At 38.0% G+C, this 18,012-nt stretch overlaps 2 protein-coding genes across 2 annotated transcripts in view; one reads left to right on the top strand and one right to left on the bottom strand.

Annotated features, from left to right (window-relative positions):
- The window catches only part of DHRS7 (dehydrogenase/reductase 7), a 977,513-nt gene that overhangs the window by 90,454 nt on the left and 869,047 nt on the right, over window positions 1-18,012 (bottom strand). The gene's annotated exons all lie outside the window — the stretch shown is intronic.
- PPM1A (protein phosphatase, Mg2+/Mn2+ dependent 1A) overlaps window positions 17,018-18,012 on the top strand; it is a 52,538-nt gene continuing 51,543 nt past the window's right edge. The window contains exon 1 of the mRNA XM_050797806.1: window positions 17,018-17,323. Within this exon, the coding sequence (XP_050653763.1) occupies window positions 17,125-17,323 (199 nt within the window). The 5' untranslated portion in view covers window positions 17,018-17,124. The remainder of the gene's footprint in view (window positions 17,324-18,012) is intronic.

Raw genomic sequence — 18,012 nt, 5'->3', positions numbered from 1 at the left:
GATTTAAAAAGAGTGAAATAATATAAAACAGCAGAGTGTATACCATGTAGTAAGGATGTCTATGTAGTTTCATTTTCAACTTTTTGTGTATATAAGCATATATATATACAAATTAATATATAAAATATTATGTATGTGTAAAATGAAGCAACTCCCCCCCCCCAAACATATTTGTTTAGGCTAGGTTACAGTAGAAAAAAAAGTTTGAAAAGCGCTATATTAAATTGCAAACTCTGTTGGGCTAGAACCATGTCTGTCTTGTTCCTGATTATTTTCTGGCCTTGACATATGGTAGGAATTCAATAAATATTTGTGACCAAATGACTGAACAAACAAATGAATAAAATCCATATGATTCTGGTCCTTTAATCTATTCACATGGTGTCATACATTGATGGGTTTTAAGATGTTAAAACAAACTTGCATTCCTTTGATAAATTCCAAATAATTACAGCTATAATGATTATGACTCTAACCATTTTTTGCATGCTGCTGGATTTGGCTTGTTAGCACGGTCACGTGTCACTCAGCAATAGGGATATGTTCTGAGAAATGCATCATTCGGCGATTTCCTAGTTGTGTGAACATCGTAGAGTATACACACACAAACCTAGACGGCATAGCCTACTGCACCCCTAGGGTATATGAAATAGTTCATTATTCGTAGGCTACAAACTTGTACAACATGTTACTGTACTGAATACTGTAGGCAACTGTAACACAACTGTAAGTATTTACACATATATAAACATAGAAAAGGTATAGCAAAAATACAGTAAGAGACAAAAAATTGTACACCTGTATAGGGCATTTGTTATGAATGGAGTTTGCAGGACTGGAAGTTGCTCTGGGTGAGTCAGTGAGTGAGTGGTGGGTGAATGTAAGGCCTAGGACTTTACTGTACAGTACTGTAGACTATAAACACTGTACACTGAGGCCATACTAAATTTATTTTAAAATATTTGTCTTTATTTAATAATAAATTAACCTTAGCTTGCTGTAACATTTTTACATTATAAATTTTTTTTTTTACTTTTTGACTATTTTGTAATAATGCTTAGCTTAAAACACAAACACATCGTACAGACAAAAATGTTTTCTCTTTATATCCTTATTCTGTAAGCTTTTTCCTATTTTTAAATTCTTTTATTTTTTACTTTTACACTTTTTTGTTGTTGTTGTTAAAAACTAAGACACAAACACACACGTTAGCCTGGGCCTACACAGGATCATCAATATCACTGTCTTCCACCTCCACATCTTGTCCCACTGGAAGGTCTTCAGGGGCAATAACATGCATGGGGCTGCTGTCTCCTATGATAACAATGCCTTCTTTTGGAATACCTCCTGAAGGACCTGCCTGAGGCTGTTTTCGTAGCTAACTTTGTCGTTTTTGTTTTTTATGAGTAGAAAGAGAGCACTCTAAAATAATGATAAAACTTATAGTATAGTAAATACACAAACCAGTAACAATTATCATTATTATTATATACTATACATGTGGTATACTTTTATATGACTGGCTGCACGATAGGTTTGTTTGCACCAGCATCACCACAAATATGTGAGTAATGCATTGTACTACATTATGATGGCTACATGGTCACCAGGCAATAACAATTTTTCAGCTAAGACCACGGTTATATATGCAGTCCATTGTTGATAGAAACATTGTTAGGCGGCACATGGCTGTATTTTTTAGGGTTTTTACATCTCCATTCATAAGGAATATATGTTTGTAATTTTCTTTCCTTGTGATATATTTGTCTGGTTTTGGTATCACAGTGATACTGGCTTATGGAATGACTTGGAAAGTGTTCCAAATATTCTACTTTTTGGAAGAGTTTGTGAATGATTGGTGTTAATTCTTACTTAAATATTTGGTAGAATTCAACCTTGAAGCCATTTGTTCCTAGGCTTTTCTTTACAGGATGTTTTTTGATTGCTAAATCAATATTTTTATTCAATCTAGATCTATTCAGATTTCATATTTCTCCTTAGATAAGTTTCAATAGTTTACGCTTTTCTAAAAATTTGCCCATTTCATCTAAACTACTTAATTTGTTGGCATACAAATATTCATAGTGTTCCTTTATAATCCTCTTTATTTCTGTAAAATTGCTAGTAATGTCCTCTATTTTATTTCAGATTTTAGTAATTTGAGTCTTCTCTTTTTTTTTGCCAGTCAAGCTAAAGGTTTTCAATTTTGTTGATCTCTTTGATGAACCATTTTTAGGTTTTTAAAAAAATTTTCTTGGCCGGGCGCGGTGGCTCAAGCCTGTAATCCCAGTACTTTGGGAGGCCGAGGCGGGTGGATCACGAAGTCAGGAGATCGAGACCATCCTGGCTAACATGATGAAACCCCGTCTCTACTAAAAATACAAAAAAAAAAAAACTAGCCGGGCGTGGTGGCGGGCGCCTGTAGTCCCAGCTACTCGGAGGCTGAGGCAGGAGAATGGCGTAAACCCGGGAGGCGGAGCTTGCAGTGAGCCGAGATCGCGCCACTGCACTCCAGCCTGGGTGACACAGCGAGACTCCGTCTCAAAAAAAAAAAAAAAAAAAAAAAAAAAAAAAAAATTTTCTTCTTTGTTCTTCTATTCCTTATTCACTTATTTCCATTCTAGTCTTTGTATTTCCTTACTTCTGCTTGTTTGTGGCTTTGTTTACTCTTCTCATTTTAGAGTCTTAAGAGGAAAAGGAGGTTATTGATTTGAGATTTTTCTTAATTTTTAATATAGGCTTCGAGCTACAAATTTCTTTTTTTTTTTTTTTTTTTTTGAGACGGAGTCTCGCTCTGTCACCCAGGCTGGAGTACAGTGGCCGGATCTCAGCTCACTGCAAGCTCTGTCTCCCAGGTTTATGCCATTCTCCTGCCTCAGCCTCCCGAGTAGCTGGGACTACAGGCGCCCGCCACCTCACCCGGCTAGTTTTTTTTGTATTTTTAGTAGAGATGGGGTTTCACCGTGTTAGCCAGGATGGTCTCGATCTCCTGACCTCGTGATCCGCCCGTCTCAGCCTCCCAAAGTGCTGGGATTACAGGCTTGAGCCACCGCGCCCGGCCCGAGCTACAAATTTCTAAGCACTGCTTGAGCTGTATCCCATAAGCTTTGGCATGTTGTATTTTTGTTTTCAATAATCTCAAAGTATTTTATAATTTCTCTTGTGATTTATTATTTGAACCATTGACTAACAGCATGTTGTTTGAGTTCTACATATTTGAAATTTTTAAATATTTTCTTCTGTTATTGACTCCTAATTTCATTATATTGTGGTCAGAGAACATCCTTTGCATGATTTCAATCCTTTTAAACTTATTGAGACTTGCTTTATGGCCTAACATATGTTCTATCCTGGACAATGTTTCATGTGCACTTGAGAAGAATGTCTATTTTGCCATTGTTGGGTAGTGTGTTCTATAAATATTTGTTGAGTCTACTTGGTTTATCTTCTTGTTCAAGTCTTCTAGGCTTAATTTATAGTGTTATTTACGTTTATTTGAATGATCTTCTGTCTAGTTGTTTTATGCATTATTGGAAGCGGAGTATTGAAGTCCCCAAATATTACTGTTGAACTGTTAATTTTTCCTTTACATTCTGTCTGTTTTTCCTTCATATATTTTAGGGATTTGTTGTTAAGTGGAAATATGTTTATAACTGTTATATCCTATTGATGAATTGACACTTTTATTATTATAAAATGTTCCTTTGTCTCAGTAATAATCTTTGTCTTAAAGTCTATTTTCTCTAATATTAATATACCCTCCCCAAGTCTCATTTCCTTACTGATTGAACAGTATACCTTTTTCCATCTCTTTAACTTCAACATTCTTCGTGTCTTTGAATCTTAGGTGTCTCTCTTGTTAAGTGAATACGATTTGATTCTGTTGGTTTTTTACCCATGCTACTAATCTCTGCCTTATTTAATGTAATTACTGAAAAGATGGGATTTATGCCAACCATTTGCTATTTGGTTCCTACATGTCTTATGTCTCTTTTATTTCTCTATTCCTTCATCATTGCCTTCTTTAATATTAAAGAGATACTTTCTAGTATACTATTTTGATTCCTTTGTCATTTCATTTACTACATATGTTATTTGAGTTATTTTCTTAGTGATCGTCTCAGAAGTTACAATTGAGATCTTAATTATAACAATCTGATTCAGATTAATAGCATCTCACTTTTAATTGTATAGAAAATCTTTGCTTCATTGCAACGAAAGCTAAAATCAACAAATGGGATCTAATTAAACTAAAGAGCTTCTGCACAACAAAAGAAACTATCATCAGAATGAACAGGCAACCTACAAAATGGGAAAAAAAATTTTGCAATCTACCCATCTGGCAAAGGTCGAATATCCAGAATCTATAAGGAATGTAAACAAATTTACAAGAAAAAGAACAAACAACCCCATCATAAAGTGGGCAAAAGATATGAACAGACACTTCCCAAAAGAAGACATTTATGTGGCCAACAAACATGTGAAAAAAAGGCTCAGCATCACCAATCATTAGAGAAAGGCAAATCAAAATCATAACGAGATGCCATCTCATGCCAGTCAGAATGGTGGTTATTAAAAAGTCAAGAAACAATAGATGCTGGTGAGGCTGCGGAGGAATAGAAATACTTTTACACTAATTTACATTAGTTCAACCATGGTAGAAGACAGTGATTTACCCTTTCTCCTTTGCACTGTTATTATTATACAAATTAAATCCTTATACATTGTATTCTGATCAGCATTGGCTCATAATTATTGCATTATGCGATTGTTCTTTAAATCAGATATGATAAAAAGCATTATATGCAAAAAATACATTTATACTGTCTTTTATATTTACTTATGCAGTTACTTTTACAGGTACTCATGCTCTTTATTCCTTCACATGGACTCAAGTTACTTTCTAGTGTCCTTTTGTTTCAGTCTGAAGAACTCCCTTTAGCATTTCTTGTAGAGATGGTTTTCTAGCAAAAAATTCTCTCAAGTTTTGTTTCTTTTTATCTGAGAATGCCTTCGTTTTTCCTTTATTTTTGAAGTACAGTTTTGCTGGTCTAGAACTCTTGGTTAACAGTCTTTTCCTTTCAGCACTTTGAACATGCCATCCCACTGACTTCTGGCTTGTATATTTTTAGAAAAGAAATCAGTGGTAAATCTTATTGAGCATTTCTGTATGTGATAAGTCATTTCTCTCTTGCTGCTCTCAATAGTCCTTCTTTGCTTTTGGTTTTTGGCAGTTTGATTATGTTGTGTCTGTCTCTGAGTTTTTTTCTACTTGGAGTTTATTAATCTTATTAACTGTAAACATTCAAGTTTTTCATCAAATTTTGGAGGTTTTAGGCTTTTTTTCAAATGTTCTTTCATACTTTTCTCTCATTTTTTAATGGGACTTTTATTAAGAATATACTGGTCCACTTGATGGTGTCCTATAGATCTCTGAGGCGCTATTCATTTATCTTTACTCTTTTTTATTTATGTTCCTTAGACTGGATGATATCAGTTGATCTATCTTCAAATTCACTGATTCTCAAATATGCTGCTGGAGCCCTCCAGTCAATTTTTAATTTCAGCTACTATACTTTCAACTCCAGGATTTCAATTTGTTTCTTTTTTTATAATCACTAACTCCATTAATAATATTTTTTTGGTGAATCATTGTTCTCATGCTTTCTTTCAGTTCTTTAGACATGAGTTTCCTTAATTCTTTGAACATATTTTAAAGAGCTGATTTAAAGCCTTTGTCTAGTAAGTCCAATACCTGATTTTCCCTCAGGATAGTTTCTATCTGCTGTTTTTTCTTCTGATGTATGAATTATACCTTCTGGTTTTATTTCATAGGTGATGGTTAATTTTATGCATCTACTTGACTGGATCATGAGATGCTCAGGTATTTAGTAAACATTATTTCTGGGTGTGTCTGTGAGAGTATTTCTGGATAAGGTTAGCATTTGAATCAGTAGACTGAGTAAAGCAGATTGCCTTCTTGATATGGGTGGGCATCATCCAATCTGTCAAGGCCCTGAATAGAACAAAAAGACAGATGAAGAGAGCGTTTTCTCTCTGATTGACTGCTTGAGCTAGAACATTGGTCTTCTGCTGTTTTCAAATTGGGACTTACATCATCAGTACTACTAGGCCTTTGGACTCAGACTGGAGCTACAGCATCAGCTTTCCTGGACCTCCAGCTTGTAGATGGCGGAAATCATGGGATTTCTCAGCCTGCATCATAGCATGAGCCATTTTCTTAGGCTAAATACACACACACACACACACACACACACACACACGTCCTATTTGTTGTTTCTCTGGAAAACCCTAGTATACCATGTCTTGTAACTTTTTGTTGAAAATAAATGTTTTAAATAATATAACATGGCAACTCTAGGAATCAGATTTTCCTCTCTTCCCAGGGGTTTGTTGTAGTTGCTGTTTGTTGTTGTTGTTTGTTTAGCAACTTCTCTGAACAAATTCTCTAAAGTCTGCATTCTTTGTCATGTGTGACTACTGAAGTCTCTGCTTAGTTAGCTTAGTAGCGCTAATCCTGAGACAGAAACTTCCTTGAACGCTCAGAAACAATAAATCTCCCGGTGCTTGTTAAGGGGCTCTGTGTACATATTGGGACACACTCAGTCAGGCAGTATACAACTCTGCCTTAGGTTTTATTGCTTGCTTGTGTAGACCCTTAAAGTCAGTCAGAGGTGACAGTTTAGAGCTTTCTCAGGTCTTTCACGACCATGTACACATCCCTGGGCATACACACAGCTTTAAACATTCACATAGCCTTCTAGATTCTCAGGAATATGCCTGGCACTTTTCAAAGTTCCCCATGGACACATTATTCTCCAACTTTTATTTTTAAGCTTTTTGGTTAGCCTATTGTTTGCTTCAGCTGTTATCCATTGCTTCAGGTTTCCATGACATTAAACAATCATTGATCATTTTTGATAAATATTTGGAGGGTAAAGGCTGTTTGTGCTGAGCAAACTCTGAGTCATGTCAATAAAGGCAGCCTTGAGAATGGGGTCTTCTAGGGAACCACTAGGCAGGTCAAACAATGACAATTCTCTGGAGATGGGGCTTTGAAGGAGCCCCATCCCTATTCTGCATCTTCCAGTGGTTGTCAGGCTGCTAATTTTTGCTGTAATTGCAGGCTGCTCATTTTTAAGCATACCATGAAACTGGGAGAGGAAGTGTGTGGAGTACCGAAATAAGGCAAGTTAAAACACAACAAAGCTCACTGTTCTTACCATTATTCAATGATTTTTATTGAATAAATATTTCTGATATTGCCACAAGTCCATAAGCTAATTTTCAGAGTTCTGAAAAAAATACTGATTGTGACCATTTTGCCAGTGTTCTAATTGCTTTTATGAAGAAGATTTTCTAAGGTCCTTAGTCTGCAATTTTCTCTGTCTTCTGTTAGTTAACACCTTCTAACACCTAACCTCAGTTGTCCTGTAGTGCCACTTCTGCCCTATTCTGTCATTAAAACAGTACAAATGCATACCTAACTTTAAGGAAAATGGGCATCTATTCCAACTCATCATGGGGAAATGGAATTGCTCTTCTAGAACATGTATGTTCTAGAACACATGTGTTTTAGAAGAGCATATGGGACTAGAAATATTGTTGTGGCTATTTTGGGAAAATAAGTTTGTCACAGTCTTCCCTCTAGTCATAATAATTTACAACTCTCCCATAGGCAAAATTCCCAACTCTAAAGAATCTCTAAAATCTTATCTGCTTTATATATTTATTTAAAAACAGCAAAAATTGGAATCAGACAGGGTTCAAATTCTGTCTACTCATTTTCTCTACAAATTTGGACAGGTAGCTTAACCTCTGTGAGCTTTTGTTTCTCATCTGTAAAATATAGGCAATAACACCTACCTTGAAGGTATATCATCAGGATTGATAAAGATTCTAGCAAATGGCAATTGGTCAATAAATTGTGGCTATTATTTACATTTCTTGCCATTTTTAATAGGGTTTGACACACTATGTTTTCTTTGTATATGTGGTGTTTGATTAACTTGGCTCTTTTCAGATGTGGTGGGTTATGATTTACATCATCTAAAGAATTGTATTGAGAAGTCAGTGAAAATTCTTGCCCTTAGAGGTTTCCAACTAATATTAAATAACTAAGAAAGATACATCCAAATGAGATAGAATTACAAAGAGTACTTCATGGGCTTTTAAACACTCTCTTGTAACATTGCCTTTGGGAATTTAAGTGTAGGACAGCAGAAATTTTATATGTTGTCAATTCAGTGTGCTACTGTATTTCAGTTTTTGCTTTTCAATTTAGGCAGAACTGACATGTGATGATGATTTTAGTGATGACAGTCTAAATAGTCTGACTGCCTTTAAGCCAATATTTATGGGTACATAACCCAGATATGATACACATGACTCACCAGGCCATATAAGTCACTGGTATTTTATATCAAGCCAAGATTTTTCTTTTGGCATTGCATGTTTCAAGTACTCACATTGTTCCCTTTAACCTTTCCATGCTTTTATTGTGACTGACAACACAAGAGAGTTTTGTGTATCTTGCCTACTTGAACAAAGGTCAGTACTTTTATGTCCCCCAAGAAACGTACATACAGTTCTTTAAAAGTTCAGATGCATATATCTTATTATTTCTTTTAAGAACCTAGAATGGTCATAAAGTATCATTTGAACAACAAATTATTTCCAACAGATATTTATAATAGCATTTATATGATATATATTAGAGCCTGGTAAATAGTTTGCAATATAGTAGTCCCCCCTTTGGAGTTTCATTTTCCATAGTTTCTGTTACTTGTGGTCAACTGTGGTCCAAAAATATTAAAGAGAAATTTCCAGACATCATCGGCTCCTGATATTCAACCATTGACGTTTCATAGCTTGATGATTTAGAATCACCCAAAACAGACAGTCCTCCTTCTAATCATGAGAAGGTCAATAGTAGCCTAATGCTGTGTTATTCACCTCACTTCATCTTCTCATGTAGGCATTTTATCATCTCACATCATCACAAGAGAAGGGTGAGTACAGTACAATATGATATTTTGAGAGACAGGGAGAGAGAGAGACCAAATTCATATAGCTTTTATTACAGGATGTTGTTATAAATGTTTGACTTTATTATGTTACTGTTGTTAATCTCTTACTATGCCTGATTTGTAAATTAAACTTTGTCATAGGTATGTATATATAGGTAAAAACATAGTTCATATAGGGTTCAGTACTATCCACAGTTTCAAACATCCACTGAGGGTCTTGGAACAGATCCCTGCAGATAAAGGGGGCACTACTGTCTATTTTTTACATCTACATTTGATGATGTTTGACACATAGTAGATTCTTTTTTATTTTTCTTTTGAGATGGAGTCTTGCTCTGTGACCCAGGCTTGAGTGCACTGGCATGATCTCAGCTCACTGCAACCTCCACTTCCTGGATTCAAGTGATTCTCCTGCCTCAGCCTCCCAGGTATCTGGGATTACAGGTGCCCATCACCATACTCGGCTAATTTTTTTTTTTTTTTTTTTAGTAGAGATGGGGTTTCACCATGTTGGCCAGGTTGGTCTCAAACTCCTTACTTCAAGTGATCCGCCCACCTCAGCCTCCCAAAATGCTGGGATGACAAGCATGAGCCACCACGCCCACTGACACATAGTAGATTCTTAACTAACACTTGGTTTGATGGATTATTCTTTCTGGTGGCTTATGATTTACACCATCTAATGCATAGGCTGAATTTGACAGTGTTATGGAAGTTGCTGTTTTGGTTCATTTATATAGAGTCTACAGATTCTGCAGCTGTAATATAATGGCCATAATAATTTTTATTATGAAACATTTACTGGGTGGCTAAAATGTACTAGTTATAAAATTAAAAATAAAATTAGTTATAGTTCTTTTCCAAAGGGCTATTCTGGGTTTACTTTGAAGACTACCAATATAGACTGTGATGGTTAATACTGTCAACTTGATTGGATTGAAGGATGCAAAGTATTGATCCTGGGTGTGTCTGTGAGAGTGTTGCCAAAGGAGATTAACATTTGAGTCAGTGGGCTGTGAAAGGCAGACCTACCCTTAATCTGGGTGGGCACCATCTAATCAGCTGCTGACGCAGCTAGAATATAAGCAGGGAGAAAAATGTGGAAAGAGAGACTGACCTAACCTCCCAGCCTACATCTTTCTCCCGTGCTGGATGCTTTCTGCCCTCAAACGTCGGACTCCAAGTTCTTCAGTTTTGAAACTCATATTGGTTCTCCTTGCTCCTCAGCCAGCAGATGGCCTATTGTGGGACCTTGTGATAGTGTGAGTTAATACTTAATAAACTCCTCTTTATGTGTATATCTGTTCCATTAGTTCTGTCCCTCTAGAGAACCCTGACTAAGACCATTAAATGAAATAAAGAAAATCTAGGCTGGGAGCAGTGACTCATGCCTGTAATCCCACTATTTTGGGAGGCCGAGGTAGGTGGATCACCTGAGGTCAGGAGTTTGAGACCAGCATGGCCTACGTGGTGAAACCCCGTCTCTACTAAAAATACAAAAAAATGAGCAGGGTGTGGTGGTGGGCGCCTATAATCTCAGCTACTCGGGAGGCTGAGGCAGGAGAATTGCTGGAACCTGGGAGGTAGAGGTTGCAGTGAGCCAAGATTGTGCCATTGCACTCCAGCCCGGGCTGATAACAGCGAGATTCCATCTCAAAAAAAAAAAAAAAAAAAATCTAATAGCAACAAAGACTCAACATATGAAGTGTATGTATTTGTTCTATATGTCCATGAGCAACAACAAATCTGAACACAGTATGTAAGAAGTTTAATTCATCTTTGACATTATTGAGGTCTTTACTAAATCCTTTCTTAATTTATTTTACCCCATCTCATCAATACATGTCAAGGCAGCTTGCTTCCCAAGTATTAAAACTTGTCTCTGCAAAGGATCTCAAGACTTTTATATCAAGATGAAAATATCTGCCTTAGGTAAAGGCACCTTGACTATCATCTTCACTGGATAGCACAAGGCATAAATTAATTTATGGAATATTAGATGTGTTTGGGAGAGTACTGAGTGGTTCCTGGAGAATATTTTGGGGGGTAACAAGTATTGACCTGAAATTGAACCACTTAAGTGAGCTTCTATTTTACCTACACTTAACCTGGCCTTCCCACAAGATACTTCTTGCAACATTTTATGAAATTTACCAGCCAAGGTTACTTGAGTTACTGGCAAAAATATCCATATATATTAATAGTTCCCAGAAAATGGAAACATGAACCCCAGTAACAAAAGCTCTGTAAAAGACCACATTCCTACCACCAAAATGTAATCTCTATGTCATTTAAAGCTGAAAGCAAATTTCGCCTTCTCTTTAAGGATATATTAAACTGACATGAAAGGATTTTTCTGCCTCCACTTTTGCTTTCCTAAAATCTCTTCTTTACAGTGCAGCAAGAGCAATGCACAGATCGGATCATGTCATTACTCTGCATAAAAACCTCCAGTGGTTTTCCATCACACTTAGAATAAGATTTTTAAAAATCCTTACTGTGGCCTATAGGCACCCTGCCTATATCATACCCTCCTTCCCTCAGCATGCCCAGACATCTCAGAATTGTCTTTCCTGGACACGCCAAGCTCACTTCCACCACAGGGCCTCTGCCCGTTCCTGGGACATTCTTCCCCCAGATATTCTAAGGTGGCTTCTTCCTGCCATTCAGGTCTGCCCAGCTGCCACCTCCTCTCACAGGCTTTCCCTGAGCATCTAAAGTAACCTCTCCTTCAGCCCCTCTCTCACGCTGCCCACCCATGTCATACTTTACTTTGCAATCAGACCCAGCCTGATCTAACATTTATATTACCAGCCTGGCCCCTACCTACCAAAGGAGCTGGAGTTTTCAGATTCTGGTACTAACCTGAATTCTACCTGCCACTTCTCTACAAAGAGGCCTCTGCCGTGTTTCTACCAGTAGCAGGATGACTTGAAGCTCTCCACGGACATGTGGTAGGTGTGGAGGTGTCGATGGATATTGCCTTAGCTTTTGCCTTATGTGGGATTTTTAAGAAATGTGCAGGAAAGTGTATTAGGAGAAGGCAGGATAGAAGTTTTTCTTATGTGAAGAGAGCAGGAGAATGGAGGAAGTGACTGCTGGAAGCAAAACTCTAAGAAAAAAACAATTTTACATGGAGCTTAAGAAATATTTTGCTGTGTAATGTGCATTATAACTCTTCTCCCATCTCCCTAAGGCATCTTTGGTAAAGATGTCATTGTTGGGCTTTTTGTTTTCCATGGGACAATGCACTGAAAGGGCCTCAAGGGAAAGCAAGTCGTCTCTGGAAAGCTTAGCCAGAATTTGCAACAGAAAGAGTGGGAATTTTGGAATCAGATGGTCCTAGGCTTGCAAAATAGCTCTTTTTCACAGCTTTAGCTTCCTCCTTTGTAAAATGGGGAAAAAAATAGTTTCTTTTTTTGCAAAGTTGTTGTGAGAATTAAATAACCTCATGAGGGACATTGTATGGAGCTTGGCACATTCTAGGCCCTCTTTTTATATTGAACTAAAATGATCTTCTCTGAATCAATTCCCATGAATTGATTCTAGTTCTATTCTGCAGAACATTGATTCTTTAACCTTTTTCATGTAATGGTGCTCCAGTTTGTCTAGATCCTTCAAGAAGAGAAAATGCATATCAACATCTTTGTATCTAGTTGCTGTTAGGCTTAAAATGATGTCATTGTTCAATTATTGCTTTTATTATACAGTAAAAACACATTTAGAAGAGAATCAAGATAAATATTAAAAGTTAATCTAGTTACTGAACACGTTTCTTAAATATTTAAGAAAAATAAGATCAACACACATTTGACCGTGGCAGCTTTTCTAAAGGCAAAAGATCTAATTTGGTGATTAACTAACCACACTGAGCACTCATTAGGTGTCAGGGATGTACCAGTTCTTCTATTGTATTTGGGTGTTTTTAATTATGAATAACCAAATACAAAAATCAAAGTAGTTTAAACAATGAGGAGCATTTATTACCATTCTTAAAAATAAATTCCCAAGGTGGGCAATTGCAGGGATGGCTCAATGGCTTTACAATGTGAAAGACCCAGCCACTTGCTATCAGTTCTTTTCTCTACATTACCTTGGTTCTTTGCAAGATAACTTTGAAATTCCAGGCTTACATACAGAAGTAACAACACATGGCTGAGGAAGGCATTTTCTCTCCTGTGATTCTTCTTATCAGGGAAGAAAACCCCTCTATCCCCTCAAGGTTTCTCAAGTCCCTTTATCCAGAATTGGGCTACCTCTCTATGTCCACAGGCAGTGCTTCTCAATTTTTTCACACCATGACACAAATAGAAAGATAAAGTTTTTGTGACACAGAGGGGTACCTGGGTAATGTTGCTTGTGGCCAGTCATACCATCCCAGGGCTTCAGCAGCTCAGCCTCACTTGAATGTCCCAAGGGCTTAAGGGATCAATACCTTATCACATCTATGACCCATCTGAGACATACCAGGGTATGCTGGCACATAGATTGGTATGCTCTGCTCTAAGCTACAAAGGAGGGTGAGAGAGCATGCATCCATATCCAGGCTGTAGTGTGAGAAGGATCTGCAAACGAGGAGGCTCTGCCAAGTAGTAGGAAGTGGTGGGGCAACCAACCGCGTCAGTCATCTTTCCAAGGGTGCCTCATCTATTCTAATTTTCACAACACAGTTTAGGAGGAAGTATTTCATGGAGGATAAAACCAAGGGTAATAATTTAAATGACTTGCCTGAGGTCACAGAACCAGTGAGTGGTTCAATTGACACAGCAGATGTAGATCCAGGTGTGTGCTGGGAAACGTTTAACAACCACCTTCCAAATGTAGTTCCAACATGGCTATTGGTTAATATTTTCATTTAAGATAAAAATAAAACAACAAATATGTATGTTAGAACTTATTAGTCAATTATGTGAGTGACTTCATTGCTAAATTGAATGTTTTTGTGCTATTCACAATGTAACAGTTATAGACACAACATATCTTTAACATTTAATCTTCATAAAACATTTTCTCTGTCACTTAAGCCTAGACCAAGCTTGTCCAACTCTTGGACTGTAGGACTCATACAGTCCAGGATGGCTTTGAATGCAACCCAACACAAATCCGTAAACTTTCTTAAAACATTATGAGATTTTGTGTGTGCGAGTGATTTTGTTTTGTTTTGTTTTGTATCAGCTCACCAGGTATCGTTAGTGTTAGTGTATCCTATGTGTGGCCCAGGACTATTTTTCTTCTGCCAATGTGGCCAAGGGAAGCAAAAGTTGGACACCCCTGGTCTAGCCCACAACCAACAAAGTAATAAGTGAAGCCCTCATGTGTGGTGTCTGCTGATCAAGCTACCAAAGGAAACTCACTAAATGTGGTATTGGGAAGAGATGTACAATTACATATTATAGGGAATTTCCACCATGCAGACACAATGCATGTAAATTGCCTAAAGAACAAAGACAATAGTAAAATGTATTAACATAATTTGGAAGTGATGTTTTTATCACATACTACCTTTGTTTAAAATTTATTTCATTGGAAGTTTATATAATTTAATTTTTATTTCTACTTTTATTTTTATTTATTTATTTATTTTTGAGACGGGGTCTCACTCTGTCGCCCAGGCTGGAGTGTAATGGCACAATCTCAGCTCATTGCAACCTCTGCCTCCTGGGTTCAAGCAATTCTCCTGCCTCAGCCTACCAAGTAGCTGGGATTACAGGCTCCTGCCACCACACCTGGCTAATTTTTGTTTTTAGTAGAGATGGGGTTTCACCATGTTGGCCAGGCTGATCTCAAACTCCAGACCTCGGGTGATCTGCCCACCTCAGCCTCCCAAAATGCTGGGATTATAGGCATGAGCCACTGCACCCAGCCTATATCATTTAATTTTTAATAAAGAGTATTTAACAAACAGCAGGCAAAATTCCTGAAAATTTAATAATCTGCTGTCATGAGCCAGTACAGACCAGCTCTCCATACCACTGACCGGAACTAAGTTCAGCACTCTTTCCACTCCTGCTGCCTTTACTACCAGCATGTAAAAGTGATGATGCTCAGTATCATACAGGGGACAAACCTGGGTACCTGTCATGAATTTCTGTGACCCGTTTTCTCTTCTGTAAAGGAGGAGATTAAGAGTCCTTGCCTTGTCTACCTGCAAGGGTTTTTGAGAGGATTAAACTGGTTAGTCTGTATGATAGTGCTTTGTAAACTGCAGAGTCAGGTACAGATAAAAGGCTTTATTATGATGACCATTTCATCACTGTTTTCTTTTTTTTTTTTTTAATTTATTTATTATTATTATACTTTAAGTTGTAGGGTACATGTGCATAACGTGCAGGTTTGTTACATATGTATACTTGTGCCATGTTGGTGTGCTGCACCCATCAACTCATCATTTACATCAGGTATAACTCCCAGTGCAATCCCTCCCCCCTCCCCCCTCCCCATGATAGGCCCCGGTGTGTGATGTTCCCCTTCCTGAGTCCAAGTGATCTCATTGTTCAGTTCCCACCTATGAGTGAGAACATGCGGTGTTTTCATCACTGTTTTCAACCAGGCCACCATTGTTAAGGATGCAGTGTGTTGCTACTTTCAAAGGTATGATTTAGTTTGAGATCTTCTGTAATGCCCAGAATAGACAGAAAACACCCAGAATTGTTCTGAAGAAGCCCACTCAAATTTGTGCTAGCCTTTACTTAATACAAACAGCTACCTACATTGCGAGGAAAACTATTTATTTGAAGCTTATAATTCACTCTTTTCTAGCTGCTGCTGGATTGTCTGACGGGTCTTCCCTGGGGTTATGGAATGCTTCTCAATTTCAATAGTTGAATAAAGGTGCTTTTTTTTCTGTCACCCAGCCTGGGGTCCAGGGGCGTGATCTCAGCCCACTGCAACCTCCACCTCCCAAGTTCCAACGATTCTCCTGCCTGTGATTCTCCTGCCTCAGTCTCCCAAGTAGCTGGGATTACAGGTGTGCACCACCAGGCCTGGCTAATTTTGTACTTTCAGTAGAGACGGGGGTTCCTCATGTTGGCCAGGCTGGTCTTGAACTCCTGGCCTCAAGTGATCCACTTGCTTTGGCCTCCCAAAGTCCTGGGATTACAGCTGTGAGCCACTGCACCCAGACTATTTTTAATTTTTATTTTTTTTAAAAGTTGCTTTGCTTTTTGTACCAGATCAACTCACCAAGTTATTTGCTATGGATTATACCCTCCATAAAATGTGGTTTCCTGATTATAAATTAAATATCCCTAATGTCCACATTGAAACACTCTCGAAACTTAAATGACTATAAACTATTTGCCTTGAGTTTGCTGAACTTGTCTTTGGGCTGTAGAAAACTCTTTTCTGCCAAGCTCTTTTCCACATCAGACCCTTTGCCCATGCTAACCCCTCTACCTGGAAAGTTCTCCCCTAATTAGGAAGCTGACTCCTTCTCATCCTTTAGATCAAATGCTGCCTTCTTAGAGAGGTTTGCACTGAATAGCTGTCTCAAGTCATCTCCCCGATCTGTTTCCTTATTTATTTTCTTCACAGCGTGGATCACAGTATGTAATTTCCTGTCTATCTGTTGACTTATTTGTCTATGCCTCTTATTATTATGTTGGCTCTTTGTGGGTAGGTTTGCCCATTGATGTCATTATCTACCTCCAGTGTCCCACATAGTGCTTGGTGCACAATAGCTGTCTGATGAACAGATGAACTTATCTGACAAGATCCATGCTAGTACTGTAAGGCTGTGGCCATATACAGCTATCTTGAAGTAAAAGCCTACCCTAAAGACTATCCAAGGCTTGGCCTGTGGTGTTCACAGTTGCCCAGGTTTCTCTCAGGCCCCAGGATGAGCCACAGTGGTAGCCTAAGACTGGTGGCTGCTCCCCTCTGCCCCGCCCTAATGGGGCTGCCCCAGTGATGTCACACAGGACAGGATTCTCTAATCCTTTTCATTCTGTAACAGTCCTCTACGCAGCTAAGTTTCTCATAACACATTATGATGTAGGGGAGGGAGGAAGGAGGGCTGAGGTAGGGGGTACACCCTCTCCCTGAATGAAATTCATTTGGGGCACTGTCTGCTCGCATGTTCTGCTCTGGGACAAAATGGGTGGCAGAAGCTACAATTTGTACTAAGCTAATGAAAAGAGAGAAGACAAGAATGGGGAAGAGAAGGGCGAAGAAGGCAAAAAGAGAAGAGAAGAAAAAGAGAAGAGAGAGAAGGAGAAACGAGAAAAGAAGAAACCAAATGAAGAGGATGTGTGAGAGAAAAAAATACGGAACAGGTAGTGAGGGAGGAAGGAATTGTTGAACCTATGTTCTGGTTGGCTTTCTAACTCTCAAGTAGTGACTGGCTTCAGTGTAAAAGGATGGTGAGGGGTATTCTCAAATACTAGCCTCCTGAGGGAGTCACTCAATTACTGACATATATTTTGAGAGGTCCAGGTAAGTCTGCCTCAAGGGTGACTCTCCTGGAGAGTAATTTGGGAACAGGAATGTAAATCTTTTTTTTTTTAAGTCACAATTATGGAGGAAAGGGAAAGAAAGTATTGCTGACCAGATTGAACTTTAGACTCCACACTACAACCCCTGTCCTCACCCCAAGCCTCCCAATTACTAGGCTATCAACACACGCTAAATTCAGGACTTTAAAGCCAGTCTTGTAGATAATATTTTTCTTTGTTAATTGAAATATAAACAGATTTCCAAAGCAGAGCAAGATAATTTTATAATATACCTATAAAAATTACTAAAATGTTATCATCGTGGCAATATATTCCCACTAAAATCTTACTATGAACATCCCAAATATGTGTAGGAGGCCTGGCAAAGTCTTACAGTTCAGAAGATAACTTTCAATCCTGTTTTTTCAATGTTCTTTTTCCCTTCTATTAGTCCCCCCACCTTAGCAGAAGGTTTAATAAAAGGGGATATGATGATATTAAACATAGGTAATCAGACAATATTCATATCT

Source organism: Macaca thibetana, chromosome 7 (assembly GCF_024542745.1).
Source record: "Macaca thibetana thibetana isolate TM-01 chromosome 7, ASM2454274v1, whole genome shotgun sequence".
Classification (NCBI taxonomy): Eukaryota; Metazoa; Chordata; class Mammalia; order Primates; family Cercopithecidae; genus Macaca; species Macaca thibetana.
Note: the sequence above shows the minus strand (reverse complement) of the source record. Positions and strands in the feature narration are given on the sequence as shown.